This window comes from Ovis aries, chromosome 11 (assembly GCF_016772045.2).
Source record: "Ovis aries strain OAR_USU_Benz2616 breed Rambouillet chromosome 11, ARS-UI_Ramb_v3.0, whole genome shotgun sequence".
Classification (NCBI taxonomy): Eukaryota; Metazoa; Chordata; class Mammalia; order Artiodactyla; family Bovidae; genus Ovis; species Ovis aries.
The window spans coordinates 37640530-37663886 of record NC_056064.1 but is presented as its reverse complement, the minus strand read 5'-3'; the positions used below and the strand labels follow the sequence as shown (position 1 = coordinate 37663886).

At 52.1% G+C, this 23357-nt stretch overlaps 2 protein-coding genes and 1 non-coding gene across 3 annotated transcripts in view; all 3 read right to left on the bottom strand.

The window, feature by feature from the left end:
* HOXB3 (homeobox B3) overlaps positions 1-23357 on the bottom strand; it is a 40354-nt gene that overhangs the window by 11094 nt on the left and 5903 nt on the right. Inside the window, exon 2 of the mRNA XM_012185970.5 lies at positions 13100-13277. The gene's annotated coding sequence lies outside the window, so the exon portion shown is untranslated. The remainder of the gene's footprint in view (positions 1-13099; positions 13278-23357) is intronic.
* HOXB4 (homeobox B4) lies at positions 14763-17622 on the bottom strand. Its single transcript, XM_042255871.2, has 2 exons — positions 17078-17622; positions 14763-16252 (listed from the first exon to the last, which is right to left on the bottom strand). Exons 1-2 carry the CDS (start codon positions 17532-17534, stop codon positions 15954-15956), a joined length of 756 nt encoding a protein of 251 aa, XP_042111805.1. The 5' UTR covers positions 17535-17622; the 3' UTR covers positions 14763-15953.
* MIR10A (microRNA mir-10a) lies at positions 19010-19118 on the bottom strand. Its single transcript, NR_107943.1, has one exon. It is a non-coding gene; the product is annotated as a microRNA mir-10a (primary transcript).

The following is a 23357-nucleotide window of genomic DNA, read 5'->3' as shown; positions in this document are numbered from 1 at the left end:
TGGGCAAGGCAAGAAGGAGAAGGGCAAATCTTGCACAGCTGGGTGCCTGGGGTCGGGGTGGGTTGGGGGGTTGGGGGGGGATTGCTGGGGAAGGAAGAGAGAAGCTGCCAGGGGAGGTACAGGACCCAGGGAGTTGCTGCAAGGGACTGACTGCGCAGGTCTCTCCTGACGGATCAGATGCCTCTCTCCCACTGACCTCTGTTTAGCAGACAATAACTCACGGGATTAATGACCAATCAGTGGAAGCCCTCCAGAACTGCCTCCAAATATAAAACTCCAAAGTCAGAATGGGATAGGCCCAGAATCTGGGCCTGCTGGCCCTTTCGTTTTTTTTCTTTCTCTCAAATAGGGTTTGGGGTGAGACTTTAAGAAGTCTCGGGCAAAAACAGACTATTTCCTCTCAGGATTATCTGGCTAGGAACTCTGATTTCCAGAATCCCCCCAAAATGAATTTGTTTCTCCTTTCTTCCCACTTCTTCCACCAGAATTCATATCCCTGACAACACTTCCTAAGGCAGTCTGGAAGCCGCCCCTCCTCTGCTAGCCTCCCCATATCCCTGATCCTACAAGAAATCTCCCTTCTCACATCCAGGCCACTTCTGAGAAGCCCCCACCTCTTTTGAATTTTGTCTTTTTTTTTTTCCCAGTTGGGAGAAGAAATGGAAAATAAGAGCAAGAAGACAGGGGTCATCCACCTTGCAGGACTTCTGTCCTGGCTTCCCTGGGAGGAGACCTGGTGTAATGCCATGGCCCCCTGCGTCCAAAGGCTCAGCGGGGCAAAGTGAGGCTGGGAGTGGTGATGGTGGTCTGCTGTCTCAGATCTAAATGCTGAAACCATAATTTGGTCCCTGCCCTGGTGTTGGAGGGACTTCAAAAGCTGTATTCCCAACAACTCCAGCCTCAGCTCCGAATCCTGGCAGAGAAAGTGCTTTGCTCTTTGAGGCTGAGCCCCTCCTTCCCTAGCTCCCCTTCAAATGCCAATCCCGGCCCAACCCAGCCAGCTAGCCCCTCCCACTGCTTTCTATCTCCAGTGCTCTAGGCTTGGGCTTCTCCTCTGCTGAGAATAAGGACACCTTCAGGAGGAGGAATAGTCCAGATTCCAGTGGATTTCCTCGAGTCAGTCTGAATAACCATGCACTTCTCTGGACATATACAAACTTCATGCATACTGCAAATATGCATGCACATAGTGACTTCTATACTCAGGTGCCCACAGAACCCCAGGAGCAACAAAAAGGAGTCGCTCCCAAGCACTAGAGAGTTACTCAAGGTCAGAATTGGGAAGAACTCAGGGAGTGTCCTGTCCAATGCTGCCACTGCCAAAGATAGAGAAACTGAGGTCCAGAGCCAGGAAGTGGCTTGCCTAAAGTCGTACATAAAGGATAGGTTTGGGAGTCAGGAGGCTTGGATTCCAGGTGGTCCAGACTGGCTGTGTAATCTGAAGCAGACTTCACTGGGCCTCAGTTTTCCCATCCCTAAAGCAAGATCACATGTATGGAGGGGAGGGCTTGGGCTAAATGATCTTCCCTTTTGAGCTGACAATGTGTGGTTCTCTGTGTACTGATGTAAAAGTGAATAACAATAAGCAGTCATAAACTGATTTCAGATAATAATGGGCACCATCTCATCCAAAATCAGACTATTTCCTCTTGAAATTTAAATGCTTACACCCCCACAACTGAGTGCCAACCCCACTCCTGAACCCTCAGAGTCTAGTGCATTGGTTTTTACTGCCCTTCTGTGTCCAGGGTGGGTTATTCTCCACCTTCATCACCAAATCAAAAGTACTATTTTCAGACATAGCAACCTGAGCGGTAAATAATTAATTTGTGTAATTAGAGGAGGAAGGCTTCAACCTGGCAATTTTTAACCAGGAGTCAATGCACCCATTGTACCAGCCTGGCCTTCTCACCCGACCCCCAACTCTGCCCACACACCTACCAGCTTCCCCAACTGCCTCCCCCCACTGGGAGACCAGCATTCCCAGGACTACCAGCCAGGGTTCATGGAGTCAGACTGTTCCCTCCCCAACAATGTTCCATTCTCTGCCTTCTCCCCTACAGAAACCTGTCTGCCTGCAGCTGCCCCTCGAAGCTAGCTTTCCCGACCCCCTAAAGCTGTGCTGGGCTCCAGGTACCGGCTCTCTGCTCTTGGGACACATGTAATCCACCTCCCAGCTCAAAATGCCCCAACAATGCAGCGAGTTTGCATTTCAAGAAACTCCCATTAATATCAATTTACTTCACTGAAACCTCGGGTTCTTCATCAAGTTGATGATTTATGATAAAATCAATTAAATTACAGCCACTTAGGGCCCAGCCGCTTCCTCTCAGATTTCATTGGTGCGGGGCCCAAGTGTCTGGTGGAAAAATGCAAGTTTAGCTGGAGGCGAGGAAAGATAATTCTGCGGCTGAGAAAATTTAATGCAAAACAATTTCCAGGCAAAGCCCAGTGTCTGGACAGAAATGCAAAAGCCACCGGTTGGCTGGCCAGCGGAAATAACTATCTGGGGGTCAAAATATTTTTCTCCCACCCCCATTATCCTGCTTGGGCTCCTTTCCCCTGGTCCCCTTTGTACTCACCCGCTCCCTCCCAAACAGAGATTTTGGGAGAATTTGAGCAGTACTAGTGGAACCCCCACCAGCCTCAAACCACCAACAGCCCCTACCACTTCAGGCCTTTTTCTCCCACCCCTCTCCCCAACCCAGCTGTGCTCACTAATTCCTACGTCTCGCATGGCAAAGTTAAAGGTTCAAAGTGAAGATCAGGCGGCGTGGGCAGATGACACAGAGGGGCCAGGGACCAGGCCAAGTGGGCACTGCTGCGTGTGGCTGTGGGAGGAAAGAAAGCACAGACTGCAGGAGCACTCCCCCATGGCGAGGGTACGAGGCAACAGAGAACGTCCAGAGCAACCAGGTCCTGGGTACCCAGACCTGAGAACATCAGGTCCTCATGCAGCTGCCAGTGTGCTCACTTGTAAAGCGATGCTGTACCTGACAAACCCCGACCTGAATGAATACATATGTGCACTCACACAAAACACACCTACGTGTATGCTTGCACACTCTCCTTACATCTCACATCCTGCCCCTGCAAAGAGACAGCTCCCACCATTTCCCCACATCTGGAAAAATAAATCCCAGTGAATCAACCTGGCATCGCCTTCCACTCCAAAGAGAGAGGGTTCTCCCGCCTCTGCTCTGTTTGGTTTTTGGTTTCCAGAGGAGGCAGGGAGTAAACACAGCTTCTCTGAAGCCATAAATCACCCCGTCTCCTACCTTCTCAGTTTAACACCCGTCCTTAGCGCAGCCTCTTGTAGTTTCAGCTTCAAAAAACCCGCGAGGTGCTAGTAGGCTCTGACCATGGTGGCAGCTGGACTTTGGGAGCAGGACCCAGCCCCCCCCCTTCACTCCAGCAGCTGCCCCTCACATTTGCCGCACAACCCGGAGCTCCCAATTCCCCTGGAAAACCCCCCACAGCTTCCACCGCCCTTCCTGAACCCCAGCGCTCCGCAGGCCCTAGTCGGGTCCTGTCCACACCCCGCATTCCTGCACACCGACCCGCACCCTCCGCCCGCCCGCCCTCACTGCCTCTTCAACTCGCTCCCATCTCTGGCTCGCACCAATCCGACTGTCCTCCCAGACGGGCGCGGGGATCTCGGGCACTCAGCTCTCACTCCGAGCCCGGTCCGGAGCCCGCACCTACCTGTGCGGTTCTGCTAGGGCGCGGGCAGCGGCAGGCGGCTGGCCGGGCCCGGGTCGCCAGCGGGGGCTGAGCGGCCGGCAGCATCCCGGCCCCACCGGCCGAGGCGAGGAGAGGCCCGGAAGCACTCCCCCAGCCCGCCTGCCGCGGCAGCCGCTTTGTTCGGCCTTCGAGTCCGCGCGCGGCCGGGCGCGTGGAGCTGCGGGAGGCGCGCGGGCCCGGCGCGGAGCCCGGTCGAGGCTTCGAGGCGTGAGCGGGCCGAGCGGCCGGGCGAGAGGAGCGGCGACTGCCGGGGCGCGGGGAATCGGGGGCGCCATGGCGGAAGGCGGGCGCGCAGCGGCTCTTCAATGTCACCGGCGAAATGGGTTCCATATGTCCGGCCCGGCGGAGGAGGGAGGGGAAGGGAGAGCATTCTGAGCAGGACGGGACAGGAGCATGGGGGGCGCGACGGGGGGAGCCCAGTGGCGGCCAGGGGAGGGACTGGAGAGGCAAGCAAGGTTTGCGTTTTCCATTTTCCCTGGAGTTGTCTAAAGCTGCTTAGGCTGCTGGAAACTTTCCATTTTTCCTTTTCTTTCCAGAAAGATGGAGAAAGAAGGAGATTAGCGAGGGTAACATCCTTGTGTTCTGGCCAGGGCTTCAAGGGAGAAGATGTGGATTGGAGGTGAAAGGGAAAGTTCTCAGGCTGCTGGAAGATCAACTTCTCCCTGCCCCTGAAGACGGAAAGAAGAGACCAAACGCAGGAGGGGGAAACAGGTCAAGGAAGGAGCCCCAGGGTCCCGGTGTGACACACCGACACAACCAGCAGCCCACCCCAGGGTGGGATTCTCTTTGGGAAGATTCCAGTCTTTAAGTTACTGAAGATGGTGGTGGAAGAGGAGTTTGAAGTGCCCAAGACATCTTGGCCATTCCCAACACCAGTTCCTACCCCAGCTGCTTCACACCTGATTCAGCACCCCAGGGCCTACTCTAGAGACGCTGCTTCTGGGATGGCCTCGGCTTTGGGCAGCTGCCTGTGAGAAGGCACAGAGCCTGGAGGAGCTTCCAGACCCTACAGTCCTTTCCTCAATGCCGCCCACCCCAAGGGGATGGGCTCTTTCTCTGCATGTCTATCTCTATTTGTTTTTCTCCTTTCTCCCCCCTCCCTCTCTCTCTCTCTCTCTCTCTCTCTGCCTTTTCTAACCATCTCTGTGGTCTCTGTCCCTTCCTCACAGTCTTTTTGTCTTCTCACACCCTGCTTCTCTCTTTGTCTTTAGTGAATTTGAATGGGGCTTTGCTAAGGACTTCAACTTCGGAGTATCTCCAGAAATCACTTCTGGACTCGATTAGGCTACCCCTCTGGGTAATGTGGAGCCCTTGGTCTCAGGGCCCTGTCCTCCTGGGAGTCGGGGGGTACTCATCCTTCTGCCATGGAGACATCTCCTACAGAGAAGGGGGCCAAAGTGAGTGGTTTCCTTTCCACTTCCCTTCTCACTTAACTCTCGTGTATGTACCTATCCAAGTTGGGGGTGCCTTCTGCCAGGACAGCCTCCCTGCCCCTCTGAGTGGCCTTTGTCTCCATTCTCCCTGTCATCCTCTCCTTGGGCTCTGCCTTGACCTCCCTCCTCAGAAAGGGAAACTGCTGCTGCTTCTCTCTCTGGGACCCTCTCTTTTTTCCTTCTAACTTTCTTTCCTCATCTTTCTAACTCCTCTGCTCATTAAAGCATTGGCAGCCCAGCTTCTTAAAGGCACATAGATAAACACTATAATTATATACACAAAAGTGGACTCTAGCAGAGTCTGGGGAGAAGATAAGAGTCAGCAGCTTTCCTAAAGCCCCTTCTATCAAATACATTTTGCCCCATCTCCCGAACAGCACAAAAGCCAATGGGGTGTGTGTGTGTGCGTACGGAACTGTAAGAAGCAGGGCACTTCATGGCTACATGAACCAAATGTTTAAAAAACAACAAACCTGCTGATCTGGAGGGTAGGCCTGTATGCCTGGATGGAGGGCATCAGGCCTCACAGAAGGAGATTTAGCAAGGGGGCAGAGACTGACTGAAAGATAATGGTAGAGAGGGATGCTCTCCCTGCTTTTGTCTCCCGGGGAAGAGAAGAGGAGGGGGTATCCCCAGGGCCAGAAGAGACAAAGACATGAAGGGGGCATAAAGAATGGAGAGGAAAAGCAGGGGAGGGGGGGCGATGGCAGATATCAGGCCTCCACTGTGACAGGGGCAACAGCAGAAAGGGGAGTTGGAAGAACAGGGGCAAGGGCCTGTGAGGTTGGGTCCCAGCTCTCCTCGGGGGCTCTGGCCTGTCTCAGGGAGCAAACCCTTCAGCCTTCTTCTGCTATTCCCCACCCTCCAAAACAGGCTAAGCTCAGAAGCTAGCAACACCCAACTGTTCCCTTCCCCCTGGCTCAGGGATTCTAAGACTTTAGCCTCAATCCTGAAGCACTGGATTGAGGGTGAACTCTCCCTTTCCACATTTACCCCCTGCCCCCATCACTTCCCAGGTGAGGGAGAAGGAAATAGTTGCTTCCTACACTGAGGGGTCGGGGCGGGCGGGGGGGGGGGCAGTGCTTCTCCAACACCAAGGATGGGGGGCCTGAAGGGTCTGAAGCCCCCTATCCCTCAGGCCTCTCTGCTGCTCCTCCAGTCCTTCCCACCTCCCCATGATCTCCAGCCCTGTCAAGGCTGCCCGTGAATCCAGTCTCTTCCCAGCTCCTTTTAGCAAGGCCAGGTAACTCGCCCTGACCCATCCCAGCCTAGGGTCTTGGCCTTCTCCTTCTCTTTCTCACTAAGCCCTTTTCAACCCAGACTCGCAAACTGGGAGGCCTCACCTACCACCACCCCAAAAGCTGTCTGTTAACAAGGATAGGGCTCAGTGCCCACTTGGAGCAGGGCGTGGGAGTGAGCCCCTAGGTGGACTGGGCCCTAAGCAGCCACTCCAAGGCATAGCTGATGCCATGAATAATTAACACCTGGGCGCGGCATCACTCTAATTTTCCTGCTCAAAGGTTTACACTAGCAGGCAGAGTTAAGTATCACAGATAATAGTGGCTATAAAGTCAGTTGGCTGGGCTCCAGCCAGGGAAGGAGATGCTAGCAACCCCAACGGAACTTGGCCAAGGCTCTGTCCCTCTGCCTCTCCTCCATAACAACTTTGGGGGGGGGCAGTGCATAACATCCCCAAAAGCCACCTCTGGCTTTGCTCTCAACCGGCAGACCCCTCCCCAGTGGGGAGGTACTATGACCTCTCCCCCTCCCAATCTATACCCCATTTACTCCCTCTTTGGATGGGGACTTATGGAGAGGAACACACCCTGTGTCCTGAAATGCTCTCCAACTTTCTGAGACCACCTGGAAACATTTCTCTTCTAGAAAAACTTAGAGAACTTTTCCCTCCTTTAGCCCTCAACACACAGGCCCTCACCGCTGAGGAAACTTTCTTTGTTTCAGGAGGTCGAAGGAAGGCTACTAGGGTGTGAATTCACTTCCTTGTTTTGTTAGAAAGAAGGGTGGGGGGCCAAAGCTTTCAGCTTCCCTCCCTGCCCTTCAGCCTCTGCCTCCATTGTCTCCCCCAGCTTGGGTAGCTCCTATCCCACTAGCAACACTGTCATACAGGTCAGTCCTATAGGTTGAGCTTGAACACTATAACCGAATCCCTCCAGCCCCCTCCAGTTGCAGAGGACTTCTTTTTGGTCCCCATGGATTGCAAACATCTTTGCCTTCAACTTCAGTAATTTCTTCTCCTGCCTCCACCTTTCTTTCCCCCAGGCTCCTCCTGCCTTCAGAGTTGGGTTCTTTACCCTTGGCAGCATCGGAGCAGCCAAACTCCTGGAGGGGAACCACTGAAAAATGAAGCTCTGTCTGCTGCTGCAGGAATGTTGGCTGTTATCAGGCTCACAAATATAATTTTTATATTAGGTCGTGGTCTTTGACTGGGTTTATATGCCAATGAGGCATTTCTAGTTTACCAAATTTATACAAATCTCGCCTTAATTGATAATCACAGATGCTGTAATTTAAGACCTCCAGCTATAGAGCTTTCATATTAACTGCTGATATATTACTGTAAATCGTCTGAAATAACCAACTCCTGGGAGCAGAGCAGAGAGAGAGGAAGTGCCTCCGAGAGTGACTCTTTCCCGGCCGCAGAAATAGCCCAGCTTCCACATCATTTTCTGTGAGAAATGATTTATCGAAGACATGGCCATAAACAACACAACTCGCTCACAAACACACGCAGACGCGCACGCACGCACACACACACACACACACACACACAATGGCTGGCATGCCGGCCGAGAAGCTGACACCCATATTGCTATAAATCAAGAAAAAGGTTGGAGGAGAGGGAGAGGGAGAGAGAGAGAGAGATAGAGAAGAGGAATATTCCTAAAATCTCCATGCAATGCCTCAATGGGTACAAACACACAGAGCACCATGTGAAGAGAAATGGCAGGAAATGAAGATGGCTATTTGTCACATTTTACGACAATAACATTAATAACAAACAATAAATTTACATGGACATATAAGACGCGGTAGGTAGTGAGAAATCCCTTCTACTTACAATACCCCAGCCCGCGGTGTGGCTCCGGCTGCGGGGCTGTTTTATTGCTGCCTCCCTCTTTTTCTCTCTCTCTCCCTCTCTCTCCCCCTCTCTTTTTTTTTCTCGGGGTACAGGCTTGTTTTTCAAAGGACAGTTGAATTGCACGTCAGAAACAGGGAGACCGAGCCTGTGATTTTCCTGACGAATACATATCTATTCTGCAACCTCGGCATTAATTATTTAATGAATCACGTGACCAGGAGGGGGAAGGGGGTCTTTCGATTTCAGGCTCAAAGGACCACTATGACCTTCCCCTTCAGGAGGAGAAATTTTCCTGCGAAATAGGTTTCCCCGAACCCACCAATGGAATAGTAGCCAGTTCTCTTTCCCACATTCATATCTGTATCTGCTGTTTCTACACTTCCTAACCAGCATCCCCCCCAGACACACACTTACCCACAGCCCACCTCTCCTCTCTCCCTTCTCCTCCTGCTTCTGCTTAGTTTGTGAAGGTGCAGAAATAGTCTGCAGGGGCGTCTGGGGGGGTGGGGTGGGATGGGCACAGAGTCCTTCTCCAAGCCCCTGGATTTCTCAGCATCCAGTTGCTCTCTCTACATCCTTTAACATTAACATTCTCCCCAACTCTATTTTACCATCACTCCTAGGATATTTTAGTGGGGCATACTCCCTGTCTTCCTTAAATGACCAACAAAATTTCTAAAGGGACCAGCTTCAAAAGAAACATTTCATAGATCCAGATTATATGTGTATAAAGAAGGGGGTTTCTGGCTTTAATTCTCCTTTTAAAAAAATCTTTTGTGGTACCTTTCGAAAGGGCAGAAAAGGGACAGGGTGAAGAGATGACTTGGGAGCTTCCAGAGTTGAGAGTAACCACAAGGGGGACTTTTTTTCCTTGTGTTGTTACTGTTACAGGGAACCAAATTCTATTGAGAATGCGCTCTAGAGACAAAGACCTGGAGTGAGAAGATTCCTACACAAAAGAAGTGGGAGCTCAATCTCTGGGTACTTATGTCACACCCTGCCTCAGTCCCTCCCCACCCACAACACACCACTGAAGATAGCTAGAGGTTTGAACTGGAGGGGAGGAGAGGGAAGAAAGAGGCTTTGAAGTTGGCCTGACAGGCCAGTTCCTATTTTCCAGGTACTAGTAACTGACCCCCCCCCGCCCAGCTTCCAATCAGCAGACAATGGAGAGATCAATAGGAAAAAGATGAGGGGTTTCATATTGAAGGGTTAAACATCGGTGCTGATAGAAGAAATCCATCCCCTCTGCCTAGAGAGAGAAACATACACAGACTTCTTCATCTCAGATATAAACAAAACAAAACATCCCTCCAAACCTTCACATACAGCTTGGCGCCAGAAGGAGCAGACCAGATATGACCAGAGTCCCAGAATCGAATCGGAGTCTTTGGCCACGGTGTGGGATGGGGTTGCAAAGGGAAGCAGAGAAGACATTCCTGAAGGAGCCCCTCGCCCAGCCCACACTTCCAGCCTTATCTTCAGCAGCTCTGGGGCAGCCGCAGGGGCCGGCGGACAGGGAAGAACAGATGTGGTTTGGGGCGGGGGCAGGGGGCCGAGGAGCCGCCAGCGGTTTATCTGGAGGGGTCTCAACCAAAAGCGACTCGAGGGGGAGAAGGTTGAGTACCCAGGTGCCCTCACCACCCCTGAAGAGACCGCCAACCCAGGTGGTGTCTGGGTCCAGCGGGAGCAGCGGAGCGGGCCCCCGGCCGAGCACTGGGCCGGCCTGGTCCCCTAAGAATACCGCTCTCAACGCTCGGGTGGGGCGCCGGCGGGCCCGGGCTCTGTAGGGGGGTGATCGGCTTTGATTGTGCAGATACAAAACCCAGACTGGTATTGAATTCAGCCGCGAGCCCGGCTCCAGCGAGGGGAACTCCCTGCAAGGTCCTGGCCGGAGAAATCCATTAAAACTGCCCTCCCCCCAAGAAAAGCAGGCCACTAAAGTCTAAAAGAAAAATACAGGGCGGGAGCGGGGGTAGCAGAGAAGAGAGGAGAGAATATGCGGGGAGCATGGGAAGACACCAATCTCAAAACTGGTAAATTCATTTTAAAGACGAGCTAAAGAAAAGCCGGTGACACGGAGGCACGCCGGGCAGGTTCTGTTCAAATGCCCACACTCTTTTCGGATCCTGGGAATGTCCATGTTCAAATAAACAAGCGCCGGGGCGCGAGCAGAGCCTTGCTGCCGATAAAGCGAACGTTTATATTGTGAGAAAGGCGAGATTGATTTACGAATCTGAACGCGCCGGTTTTATGGCCGATCACAAATCCGTCAGCGCTCAACTCACGCTGGGAAACTTCCCAACTCCGCTTTCCAACCAGACCCCCCTCCCGGGGCCGCCGCTTCCATGGGAGACCCACCACGGGCACTGGGGCGGCCCCAGCGGCGGCCGGCATAGGCTAGTCGGGCAACCCCACTTTGCCCAGGCGGGTGCAAAGAGGAGGGAGCGTGGGGAGGGCCGACGAACTGGATGAAGAGAGATCCAAAGGTTTGGAGGATAGAGGTGGCCGCTAGAATTGTAGAAGGTGAGCCCAAGGGGCTGGGGAGCCTGCCGGCAGCACTCAGCTCTACAGAGGTTGGGGGTCTGGCAGTGAGGGTGGGGGAAATGCTCAGTTCCCCTTTGAAGGAACCCCAGCCTTCCCTTTTCCTTTGGTGGACCTGTAATCCTCACATGGCAGAAAGTAGGTTGGAAAGACCCAGGTGACTAGATCTTTGTCACCTGAGCCTACAGAGAGCTCACAACTGGTTATCTGCTCTGAGGAGTTATGGGTGCACATCTCCCCTGAGTCCCAAATATTTTCATTTCAGGAGTCCAGCTTGCCTTTCTGCTGGCTCCCTTTTCTTACCAAGGCCACCAGCCCCTGCACTTGTTAAGCCACCCAGGGACAAAGGAGAGGATACCAACCAATGCCAGGCCAGTTATTGCTTGTCTGAGACAGTCCCCAACACAGGAGACAATTTACAAAATGCAAACCAACATCCCACATATATCCCAGCAAGGTTCTGTTTCTCCTAGTGTTAACTCAAGGGAACATTTCCTCTTCCCAGCTGGAGTCTGTCTGTCTCTCTCTTTGTCTCTATCCCCTCCTAAGAGGATGGCTGCTGGTATAGATTTTTTAAGATACAGCAAATAGAATTCAGATTTGGAAAGGCTCTCTGTTGAGTTCACATCTTAGCAAATCCTCCATGCATCTCTTAAAAGTTGTTGGAAACTTTGGTTAACGTGGCACAGCTGTCCCTGAAAATGATCAGACAGCCTACACTGACCCTTCTCCCATCACTCTTGCTCTGTTGGTGGGGAGGTACTCTGTGGGCACTGTGTGTAGCTGGAGTGGGATTGGAGAATGGAGAAGGGGGTGACCGTGATTATAGAAATAGCTTCCTAAACAAAGGGACTTCAGAAAATGGGTCAAGAATCTGTGGATTTGGAGAACAGACCTCAAGAGACAGTAACCACAACAGGGGCCCTCTCTCTCCTTAGGAGCCAGGGGCTTGTTCCCCTAGCCCTCTGAAGCCCCTGGACCTCTCATATCTGTCTCCCTTTGTCTTTCTTCCCTCAGCCCCCTCCAAAGGGACAGGAAAGGAGGAGGGGTGAACTGGATGTGGATGGGGGGGGTGTGAATCTGCCTGAGAAAAGGAGCTCTGCACAGAAAGAGAAACCAGCACCCTACTTCCCTCCCCTAGCTGAGCTACTTTTTTTTTTTTTTTTGCGCATTTTCTCTTCAATGGACAGTAATAGAAAAATAATCCAGAAACTTCAAGATAGAAAAAAAAAGGGGGGGTTGAAGTCTAGTGGGGGGTGGAGAGGGGACATGCAACAGCCCAAGGACCCCTCGCTGCAGAGGTGTGACTTTCCCTTCTGGGCAGGAGGCAAGAGCCAACACAATGTCCAGTCTCAGAGAGGTCAAGGGGCTTCCGAGGTCATTTTGTGGTTCTAATACTGAGCTAATCGCCTAGAAAACGTGGCCTCTCCATGAACTCTCTCTCCTGCCGGCCTCCTACTTCCAAACCCTCAGTGAGTCCCAAGGAAAAAAGGCCAGCACATTCTGGTCTGAGGCAGAGCCTACTGGCTCCTTCACCCTCAGAAGCAGGGCCCCTGAGCGGGGAACAGAGCCCCCAAGCCAAGAGAGCAAAAGGAAAGCAAACTAAACTCTGAGCCTTCAGGAAAAAGGGAGGGGGCAGAGTCGAAGAGGAAGATTCTGGCGTCAACGAACCTTGCCTGCAAGCAGAACAGTTTCCTGCTCCAGAGAGTGACAAATATTTGTCTAGAACCCCAAGCTAGACACAAAAAGAAAAACTGAAGACATCCAACTATACCCACTCTGAGGTTGGGATTTTTCATCCAAAAACTGCCTTCCATTTTTCCAGGAGGTAGCAGTGACAACAACTCACCGGTATATAGATCTGTGGGATACCAGCCCCCAGCGTAGACAAGCAGACTTATGGAGCCCACAGGCCACATGTGCACCTCAACTCAGTACACACACACACACACACATGCTGGGGCTCCCCAGGCCCTACTGCATTTTCTAAAACCAGAAAGCACTTCTCAACTGCCTCCCTATCTTTTCTGGGAGTTTTCTGGGACCCTAACACCTCAGTCCCAATCAGTTCAAACACTCTCCAGGTGTCAGTCCCTGACCCAAGCATCTGTCATCATAAAAGGCATCAAAACAGGACCAAGCATTCACCATAAAAACCCTGTGAAGATAGTTGAAAAAGAAAAAGGAGGCGAGAGAGTATTTCTTCTTTCCCTTGTAAAAAGAGCTCATAAAACGATTAAAAAAAAAAAAAAGCCAACCCAGGCGGGGGCTTTGTTACCTTTGCGCCTCTCGCCTCCTCTGGCCTGAACTCCACGGATCCCATTCATGACGAACAGCTTCTTCCAAACTGAGAGAAAAAAGTTTTCAACTTTATGGTTCCAAATTTTTTCCCCCTTGCAGATCCGGGAGTGGCGGCTAACACTTTTTTCCCCCAACAGCCGGTCTGCGGAGATTTGCTGTTGAATAATAACAAAGGAGAGAGGATACGTATTTAAAGAAAAGAAGTGATTAATGGTTTTCTGTATAATTCTCACATTTTTCTTAGCTCTTGTCTACACAGAATGGCTGTGAACTTTAAGCTCCATAGAAATCTTTTTTTTATTCTATTCATACCTTCCTAAGGGCAGCTTTGATTTGGTTCTATAGAGACATTCCTGGGGGGGGGGTGGAATATGCTTTTTAGGAACTGTTTTCCCCCTCTAGAAGGGAAAGGCGGCTGCATCCCTGGGCAGCTAAACATCATACCAGCGATTCTACTGAAAACAAAGCTCGCTGCTCTCAACCTCCAGGTCCAGGCGATTTGCTAAGAGTTTCCCCGCAGCATTGAAACGGGCGGTTCAAACACCCCTTCCCGTGCGGTGGACCCCGGGCCAGTCTGTCCTGGGGCCCTACCCAGCCTCAAACACCTGGGAGCTGCACACCAGAGAAACAACGCAAAAGAAATAACAGTAAAATGTGCTGGTGGAATTGGCTAATTTTATTTTCTGAAGGCAGATGGGAGTGTAGAACGACTTTGAATTGCATTTGCTCTCCAGAGCCCTGAAATTTTGGGGGGCAGGATGGCTGTACCTGGGGCCATCAGAGTCCGAGACCAGAGCCTTAGAACTTCTCTTGGGCTTGACCCCAAAGTGGCCCAGGCCTCCCCAGAGTTTCTGAGGGTCACTTGCACCCTATCCCCCTTCCCCCATTCCATTCTAGGGGTGACTGGGACCTCAGAGACAGAAAGCTATTTGGTCCCCAGTCATACTTTCGATACTTTCTATGAGAAAGAAAATGAAAATTAATACAGGAGCAGGGCTTCACAAAAGAGGCCATTTGTCTTCTTGATTATCTATTTGCTTGTCAGAGTTTGAGCTATGGCACCGGCTAGCTCCTTTGTAATATAAAAATACTCTGAAAACCTGCAAACACCCAGAAACATCTGTGCAAAAAATTAGACTCATTAAAGCCTTAAACACCTCAGAGGAAAAGGATACCTTCTTACGGGGAGGAAAGAGGCCAGCCGCGCAGAATCCTCCCTCGCAACTTTAATAAGCAAAGAGCCGTCTGTCTAGAAAGAGACAGCTTTAACCGCATTTTATTTGGTTATGACAAATAAATCACCATATGAAAGCTTTTGCCATACTTAAGCCTCTTGTGTCCTACAATGAAACATTTTCTCCCCATTAGGGATTGGAGTCAGCCCTCCCAGTCCTTTCAATCCATTTTTGGACTAGAGGGAAAAAATAAAAAACCCCAAACAAAACACACCCACCCCAAAAGGAAAACACACCAGCTACCACAATTTGCAGTCCTCTGAGATAGAAATTCCCATTGGATCCTTTGAAAAAATTCCTCAACCACACAAATGTGAGGCCGAATGGACTGGGGTACTTAAAATATACACTGGGTGGCATCGGTCTGCATCTTAACATCAAGATTTCAACAAAAACACGCCGTGCTGATCACAAGAAACCAAACATTTATTTCTATTGTCACTCTATACATGACACACATTTTCACACCAACGAAGGGTTCTAGACTCAAGCAGCCCCAGGACTAGGAAGGGGCCTGGTTTGGAATGTCAGAAAGAGAATAGGAGAGAGGACAGACGCACATGACATAAAATAATAATAATAATAATAATTAATAATCATCATCATCATCAATGCAACAATGATAAACTATGGGAGAGGTCTCTGTAACCTTATCTCCCAGATGGGAAGGGCATTTTATTGCCTAGTTTCACATTCACTTTCAATCTAGGAGAAAAGGCCTCCACTGCACAACTCTTGATTGGGGAGAGGGTTGTGTCCAGCTCCCAGAAGGCAACTGGCCTCTCACCCAGCCAGGCATGGCTTGACCTTCCAAAGGAGGGCCCTCCCAGTCTCTGGGTCCTCTTTTTCTCTCGGACTCAAATACCCTGCCCTGCTCCTGCGCAGCCGAGGCACCCTATGTCCACCTGTCCCCAGCCTGTCGTCCCTACCCCGGCCCCAAGGTGGAAGGGGGGTGAACGGGCATGGAGGGGAAAGGACGTTGTGTGCGCGTGTTTGTTACCGTGGCCAAAACACTGTGCTATCTGGCAGTCAGAGGATGCTTTCGCTGGGTTTCAGGAATGAGGGACAAAGAAAGAAAATCCAGACTGTCTTCCGAGAGCGGCAGCAGCAGAGGCGGCGGCGGCCGAGCCGGGCCTCATTTGTTAGCCGGGTGTCGAGGTAATGGTCGCCACCGAGGCCCGTCCTCTCCTCGGCAGAGTAAACAAGACAGATGGGCCTGGGCCTGGCGTGATTAAAGATGAAACGTGGATCCATCTTCGCCAAAGCTGAAAATGAGGAGTGCAGCCTCCTCCTATTTCTCTTTCTGTCTTTTTCTTTCTTCCTTCTTCTTTTTTTTTTTTTTTTTTTTAAGGAAGAAAGCAAGAGACTTGAACCTTGCTTCTGGGGGGCCTCGCCCGGCTCCCTATTGTCATTTCTATAAATAAAGCTTCCCCTCCCCCCTCCTCCGCATTTATTCGTGTAAATAGACAAAGTGGGGGAGGGCAGGTAGGCTTTTTCGGGCCCAGGCCCCAGGGTCCCCTCCCTCGTCTCCCCCAACCACCCCCGAGCTCGCCACCCACCCCCGCCCCGAGGTTCGCGGCTCCTACAAGGGGGGCACTAGAGCGCGGGGGGGCCTCCGTTGGGCCGGCCAGGGGGCCCTCCGGCTGAGCCTGCGGTGCCGCCCGAGCGGATCTTGGTGTTGGGCAACTTGTGGTCTTTTTTCCACTTCATGCGCCGGTTCTGGAACCAAATCTTGATCTGGCGCTCGGAGAGGCAGAGCGCGTGGGCGATCTCCACCCTCCGGCGCCGTGTCAGGTAGCGGTTGTAGTGAAATTCCTTCTCCAGCTCCAAGACCTGCTGGCGAGTGTAGGCGGTCCGAGAGCGCTTGGGCTCCCCGCCGGCGTAATTGGGGTTGACTGGACACACACAGAGAGAGGGAAAAGAGAAAGTTTTATTGCCCCGAAAAGGAGGAGGGGGAGCCCTTTCCTCCAGCTAACGCAGTGTCTCCCCCCCCCTCCCGCCACCTCTTCTTCCTCCAGAGGGGGTGGGACGAAGGAGAAAGCGGGACCCCAGGAGGAGAAAGAGACCTCTTAAGTTTTGGGCGACTGTGCGGTCACGACGTTGTTGTTTGGGGAGGGGGCGGGGAGGAGTGAGGAATCTTCACAAGGTTTTAATCGCTCCTCTCTCCCCCTACTTGGCCTGGGGCCCGGGATGGGAGAATGAAGGGTGAAAGAGGGAGGGGGGCTTCCCTAAACTAAACCTTTCTGTTAGTTCCCACCCTCTATGTTCCGATTCCAAGCAGTGCCTGCCCCCAGTAAAAACTTTTGCCCACTAGCCAAGAAGCCAAACTAGAGGAAAGAAAGGAAAAAATAAATACTGGGAGTTGACTCAACTCTCCGCTTAAATACAGATTACCTCCTCCCCCTTCTCCTCCCCCACCTCTCACACCCCTCCCCAATTTCCAACTTCACTGAGACTGCATCTCCCTGGCGAAAAAGTCGCTGGTGAGAATGGCAGAGGATGGGGAACCTACTTCAAAGGCGCGGGGCCCACCAGGCCATAAAAATTTATGGGGGATGTAATTATGTGGCTCTGAAAACAGGCGACCGTAAATCTCTGGCAATGGCGAGTTTATAGCGGGGACAATTGGCTTCCCCTGGCTCCCCCCACCCCCACGCCTTGAGGTCCCTTTGGTGTAAAGCGCCGGGGGTGGGAGGGGGAAGGGGTGCCCACGCACTCACCCGTGCTCACGTGAACTTTGCGCATCCAGGGGTAGACGACGGGCTCTTTGCACGCGGAGTGGGACGGGCTGGGGTGCAGGGGGTTCTGGGCGCACGGAGGCGGCGGGGGGCTGCTGTTGACCGCCTCACAGCGCTGGCCGGGCTCCGGGAGGAGGGCCCCGGACGGCGGCTGTGCAGGAGCCCGAGGGGACAGCCCGGGCGGTGGCGGGGGCGGCGGGGGCGGCGGCGGAGGCGGCTGGGGCCCAGGGTCCCGGCAGGCCGCGTAACGCTGCACGGTGCACGCCGAGCGCCGCCCGAAGCCCGCCTCCGGCTGGAAGCTGCTCTCTCGCCTCTGGCCGCCGGCGTAGTACCCCGGCGAGTGGTCGCTGGGTAGGTAATCGTTCTGTGAATATTCCTCGCACGGAGGGAACTTGGGGTCGACATAGTTTGAGTTGATCAAAAAAGAACTCATAGCCATTAATTTCTGGGAATTGTCCACAAAATATACTAAAATTTATTCCGACCCCTGACTCGTTTTCCTGTTTCCGAAAGCCCTCCTACTTACTGTCAAGTGAACAAAGTTAGGGGCCCACGTGATCCTCGGAACCAATGGCCGCCCCGCCTGCGATTCCCGGATAAGGAAATCTGCTCACCCGGACCCTACTCCAGCCAAAGAGGTTTATTTCCCCTTCTTCTCCACCCCCCCTCCCTACCCACCCAACAGCAGGATTTACATAGGGCTCCTGCGGGGCCACCGCCTCCTCGCCTCGCCTCGCCTCTCCGGGATCGCGGAGAGGGAGGGAGAGAGAGTGAGCAGGTTGCCACCCGAGGGCCTGTTGGGGCGCTGGGCGGAGTGCAATCCCTGGATCCCCTCAGAAGTTGGCGTTCTGAATGTGGCCCCTCCCGTCCTGCTCCCCCCCCCAGGCCTTCCTTAGGGTCTTAGCCCCTCTTATCGATGGGGGTATGGAGCATCTGCACCCAGCGTCTAAGCAGGGGAGTTAAGTGAGGGGCGGACTAGGGGCTCCGCCTGGAGAGGAGAACCCGCACAGGGGAACGAGGCATCGAGCGTGGGCCTTTTCTCTGCAGCCGCACGGGGAGGGGTAGGGAGTGAAAAAAGAGGCGTCGGAGCAACCAGGCGGGTGTACGGAGGGACTTGTCAGAGATGAATGGAACCTCGGGCGGATCGATAGGAAATTCATGCACTAATTCGGGGAGACCTCGCCTTCCAAATCGCATTTAACTGCGCTATTAGTTTGGCTGTGTCAGTCAGTCCGTCTGTTCCCCCTCTCCTCTCCACTCCTCCCCTTATCTCACGCGGCCCAAGCCGGGAGAAACGAGTTGGTTTCCCACATGGAACATGAACATTGGAGTAAAAAACCGCCAACTTCTGAGAGCACGTTGAATAGCAATTTGCTAATTCCAGAAACACCGGAGCAAGGCTAACCGTGGCGGCGAGATGTTCTAATTGCCGTTAATGCCGCGCCTCAGCAGCGAGCAGAAATCTCACATCCTTGTGATGCTAAGGATAGGAGCCCGGGTGATCCCCACACAATAACACCCTTTGGTAATCGCGTGTTTCCAGGGCATCTTGTTCTGCACCCAAACGGAAAGGCGACCTCTGCATCCGTTTGAAAAGTGAATTTCCTTTCCCTTTGCACACTGAAAACAATAGTCATTTTTACCAGATTTTCAGTGAAGCCTCCCTGAAACCCAAAATAGGGACTAGCTGGACCAAAGGGAGAGGACAAAATAAAAACATCAGCAACAATATTAACCTTTTAAGATAGTGAAAAAGGACTAAGGCTCCCAAGGGCAGGCATGGGTAGATTTCAGGTAGATGATTCCTCCATCTCTAACCAGTTGAGGGAGAAAAAGAAAAGAAAAAGGAATCTTCGTGTCACCGGATGGTCCTCATTTAGGGAAAAAAAAAAATTTTGTCTTCAGAAAAAAAATGAGCGGAGTGTTTATGTCAACTACATATTCCCCTAGATACGAATTTGTGATCACAAAATTCCTTACACAAATTCGGATCTACAGGGTATATACAGAAGACAGACAGATCTTCTTGGCCCAGAAATTTTCCAGTCCTATTTTCCACGCATCCTTCGTTTGGGGTATGGTTTCAGTGCTTTGATTTTTTTTTCCCCCTAGTTTTGAGCTCTGGGAGCAGGAAAAGACACTGTGTGCCGACGATTACTGGGATTACAAGGTTTTCAACCCTCTTCCTCTTCTATTAGAAACAGAAACAGCAGGTCCCGCAAAGGGACGCGAACCTTGGGGCTGCTGTGCATCTCCGCGGCAGTGCATGAATTATGAGATGTAAACATTAGCTAAGCACAAAAGGAGGAAGGGTCATCCTGAGGCTGCCGCATAGTCAGAATCAGGCCCTTCTGGGTGCCCTCCAGCCCCTCCCCTCCCCCAGGACTTTTTTTTTTTTTTTTAAGAAAAACAAAACCCCAATCGGTAACTCCGTGTTCTTCTGCAACCTTTTAGTTTGTGATCAAACGAAAATCTAGATATTTTCCAAGGGGCCTCTCAGCAAAGGGAAGAGGGATAGGCGGCTGGGTGTGAAGGGGGTGTCATAAAAGTCCTTTTGGAAAAATTCAATGGTAAAAAGAGAAACAGCTGTAAAGAAAAATGCTGGGAGACCAAGCAGATGGGGCCCCAGATATTTAATGACGGGCAATTCCGTTTACAACCTGAGAAAAAGATCAAAGGCGTTTCATTTCCGAATGGAGGGTGAGGAGGAACCATAAAAGATGCAGCCAGATGATATTGTGGCCCCTCCCAACCTCCCATACCTCCTGGGGCCAGAAAAGGGGGATGATAGCTGAAGTGTGAGGAGTCCCATTTCCCCCACCTCCCTAGCTCCTGGCAGGCTCTCTCCATCTAAACTTGCTTATTCAGCCACCTGCTAGTGTTGCTGGCAATGGGACCTAAATGGGGATCTGGAGTTTCGAAGGGACTTCCTGAGGCTGCCAGTAACCGCCGAATTTACTAAGCTGGGAGACTGGGGATGGAGCTGAGGGAATGGCATCCTAGACTGTGAAAGCTAAGGGCCTTCAGAGGGTGATGGGAAGGGTGCACAGAACCTCTTCTCCACCCAGACTCCTCACTCATCGCTCCAGGTCTGAGGAATACTTGCATCCTTAGTAATATAATAAAAATTTCTTTAATAAATACATCAACAAAACAAAAAACAATCCTCTAGCCACCACACTCTAAAGGTCTGTGCCCATACCCCGCCCTAGGACCCTTGCACATGGGTAGGAGGAGAGTTTTCATCTACCAGCCACTGAGTCCAGAGACCCTCTGATTTTCTATCCCAAATCTACCTTGCCAGGTTTGGCTTCTAAGCTTGATTTCTAACACTAACACCTATATTTGAAAAATCACACACACACAGTAATATTGCAGTTATCTTTGCCAAGAGAGAGTCCAGTAAGTAATCTCATGCTTCCATTTGGGCACTCAGGAAGACTGACACCTGGCCCTGGACCCACAGACAAAATGTGTGGATAGAACCACCACCAGCCCCTCAGCTTCAAGCAGGGACCTTTCCTAGTCTTGTCAAAGGCTACTTTAGTCAGGGGCACCATTCCAACTGGCCAGACCACTTCCCCTACCCCATACCTCCTGTCCTTCTCAACTCGCCACCCTAAAACCCGTCCAACTCATAGGCTTTTCAGAATTGGGAGAGGGCCTCTGTGCTGCTCTACACTTCTTAAGAGATGGAGTCCAGGTGCCCCCAAGCACCCGAAGAGAGAGGGTGGAAAGTAGAGCCCGTGGGGTTGATCCTGGGGACAGAGCGCAGAGATTTTTCTCCTCTGTGCGCTGGGAGCCGCCACCTGCCCATCCCACCGAGGGGTCGCACTCCCCACCCCAGCCAGTCCCGCCGCGAGGGGTGGAGGACTGGGTTTATCAGCAACCTTCGAGACGAGGTTGGCCAGAGCAGGAGGCTGCCTCTCGCCTCCACCCGCGAAGAGCACTAACATCAATACGCATACTAAAAATAAGAAAGAAAAAACCAAGGCTCCACGCGCTTTCAGAGCCACCTCCCCCGCGCTCCCGATGGCTCGCTGGCCAGCCGGCCGCCTTCTCCCGGCAGCCACAGGTTGCCGCAGTGACCTCTCGCTGCTCAGGCCCTCCGCCGTCCCGGGCGTGTCCAGCGCGCGCCACCACCGCTACCTTTTGTCGGCGGGGAGGGAGGGACAGAGCGAGCGAGGGAGTTCGCAGGCCGGGGAGGCGAGCCCCCGGGCGGCCCGCGTGGCAGCGGCCCGGAGGAGCGCAAGGCCCGGAGGGGCGCGGGCGGGAGTACTCACCGGGCCGCTCCCCGCGCCCTCCCGGCCGCCGGCCCGCTCGCGGGCCCGCGCGGCCCCCGACAAGCTCGCTCTCGTCCACTATTGTGTGTTCGGAAAACCGAACCGCCGCGGCGGGCAGAGGAGCTCCGGGGCCCCCTTGGTGGCCGGAACAAGACTTTTTTCTTTCTTTTTTTTTTTTTTGGTGTGTTGTTTCTGAAGTGCAAGTTTTCGTATTAATCTCATACTTTGGCAGTCTTTGTTAAACAGCTAGGCGCGTCACCAGGCTCTTGAACATTTTAATAATTTTTAGACGCCGTGACCTGCGGTTCACCCCCTCTCGGGCCTCCCCCACGAGCAGGCAGTTACTATAATAACGCTCGCGCAGTTCGCTGGGTCATATTGAATTTTGCGCAGGTCATTACTTGGGAGAAAAATGACAGAGCAAGGAATTTGATTCAGCTCATCCTCTCTAGTTCTACTTTTGGCCAGAATCTTCCCGTCCCTTCCCCCAACTCCTACCCCGCAGAGTCCCACTCGAATAGGGACTCAGCCGACCCGCCTCCGCCTTGATATTCCATCATTTCAATATTTTTTCTCAGCTTTCCTTCCGGGGGCACAGAGGGAGTGGGTAGAAAACTACAGGGGTTCACTTTGCAGCCCGTGATGGAGACCAGCACCTGGAGAAGTGGAAATGTGGGGATCTGGGTCCCAGAGAGCGGACTTGAGCCAGAACCCCTATAAATGATAGGGCATTGATAGGGCCTGTATTCCCACTCAACTGCACACTCTGCTTTGTTCCGCCCCTCACTGCCAGAGAGATCCCCATTTCTGCCTGAACTGCAAGCTGTAGGGCCCCAGGAATGAGACCTCCACCTCCTGGTGCTGAGATCTGGTCCACAGGCCAGCATGTTTGGGGAAGATAGAATCCTGAGAGAAGGGCTGGACTGCACTGGTCAAACCTGGGGACTTGGCTTTCAGATGCTTTAATTCTCCTTTAAAAATCAAACAATATCCTCCCCACCTCCATTTTTATTTAAAATTACTTCCCATCTATACTATACCTCTTTGCCTACCCCCAGCACCACCACCAGGAAGTTCAGGAACAAATCAAAGAGGTGCTTAAAATACTCGAGATTTTCTTTGATTTATCCCTCCAGGAGTGGCATGCCAGTAACACATTTCAACCAGTATAAGTAGATCAGGTGATTATCCCTCCACCCAGCTCAAGTCTCAGGGCAGTGTCTCCAAACGGGTATCCCCCTAGTTTGGGGAGGTTGGGACTAAGCATCCCAAGGCACCCAGCTTGGCTTGGGATGGCAGAAGTCTTCCCTTCCCCATTGTGAGGCCCCACCAAGCCCAGGACCCAGTCTACTCCACAAAACTATTAACTTGCTAACACTCTGTCCTGCAGTGGAGGGGATGAGACTGAGGAAGAACAGATAGAAATAGATTCTCCGGTTCAGGCTTTGACCTCTACTTCCTCTGGAACCCAGGAATTCCCTCCTGACCTGACTCCCCAGAAAAATCTGCCTGAAGGCCAAGTAGAAATGAGGACCCATACCCAACTGGTTTAGTTTAAAAAAAAAACAACTGGGGTCAAATTGATTTGTTATCTTTTCTGGCCATGTTTCAAAAGGCGTTGATATGAAAACTCTCAAATTATCTTTTTTTCTGGCAGGACAAACACCCAGAGAGCATCTCCAATATTAAATGCTTAGAAGAGAATGATGACATCTCATAATGCAACAAACAGTCATTTAAAGATCCAAAATAAGCATATGTCCTGGTGTTATAATTACAGTGTCTCTAAGCATTATACTTATGAGCTAAGCCTAATGCATAGATTGAAAGTTCATTTCAGGTCGCCAGTTAGAAAGATCTCTGTGAGGCCATTCAGTGTTTTTCCTTCTCATTTTCCCTCCCTCCTTGAAACAGGAAGAGAGGCATTCTGGAAGAACACACAAGTGTAGGTTTGGGAGAGAGTGAGAGAATTAAGGTAA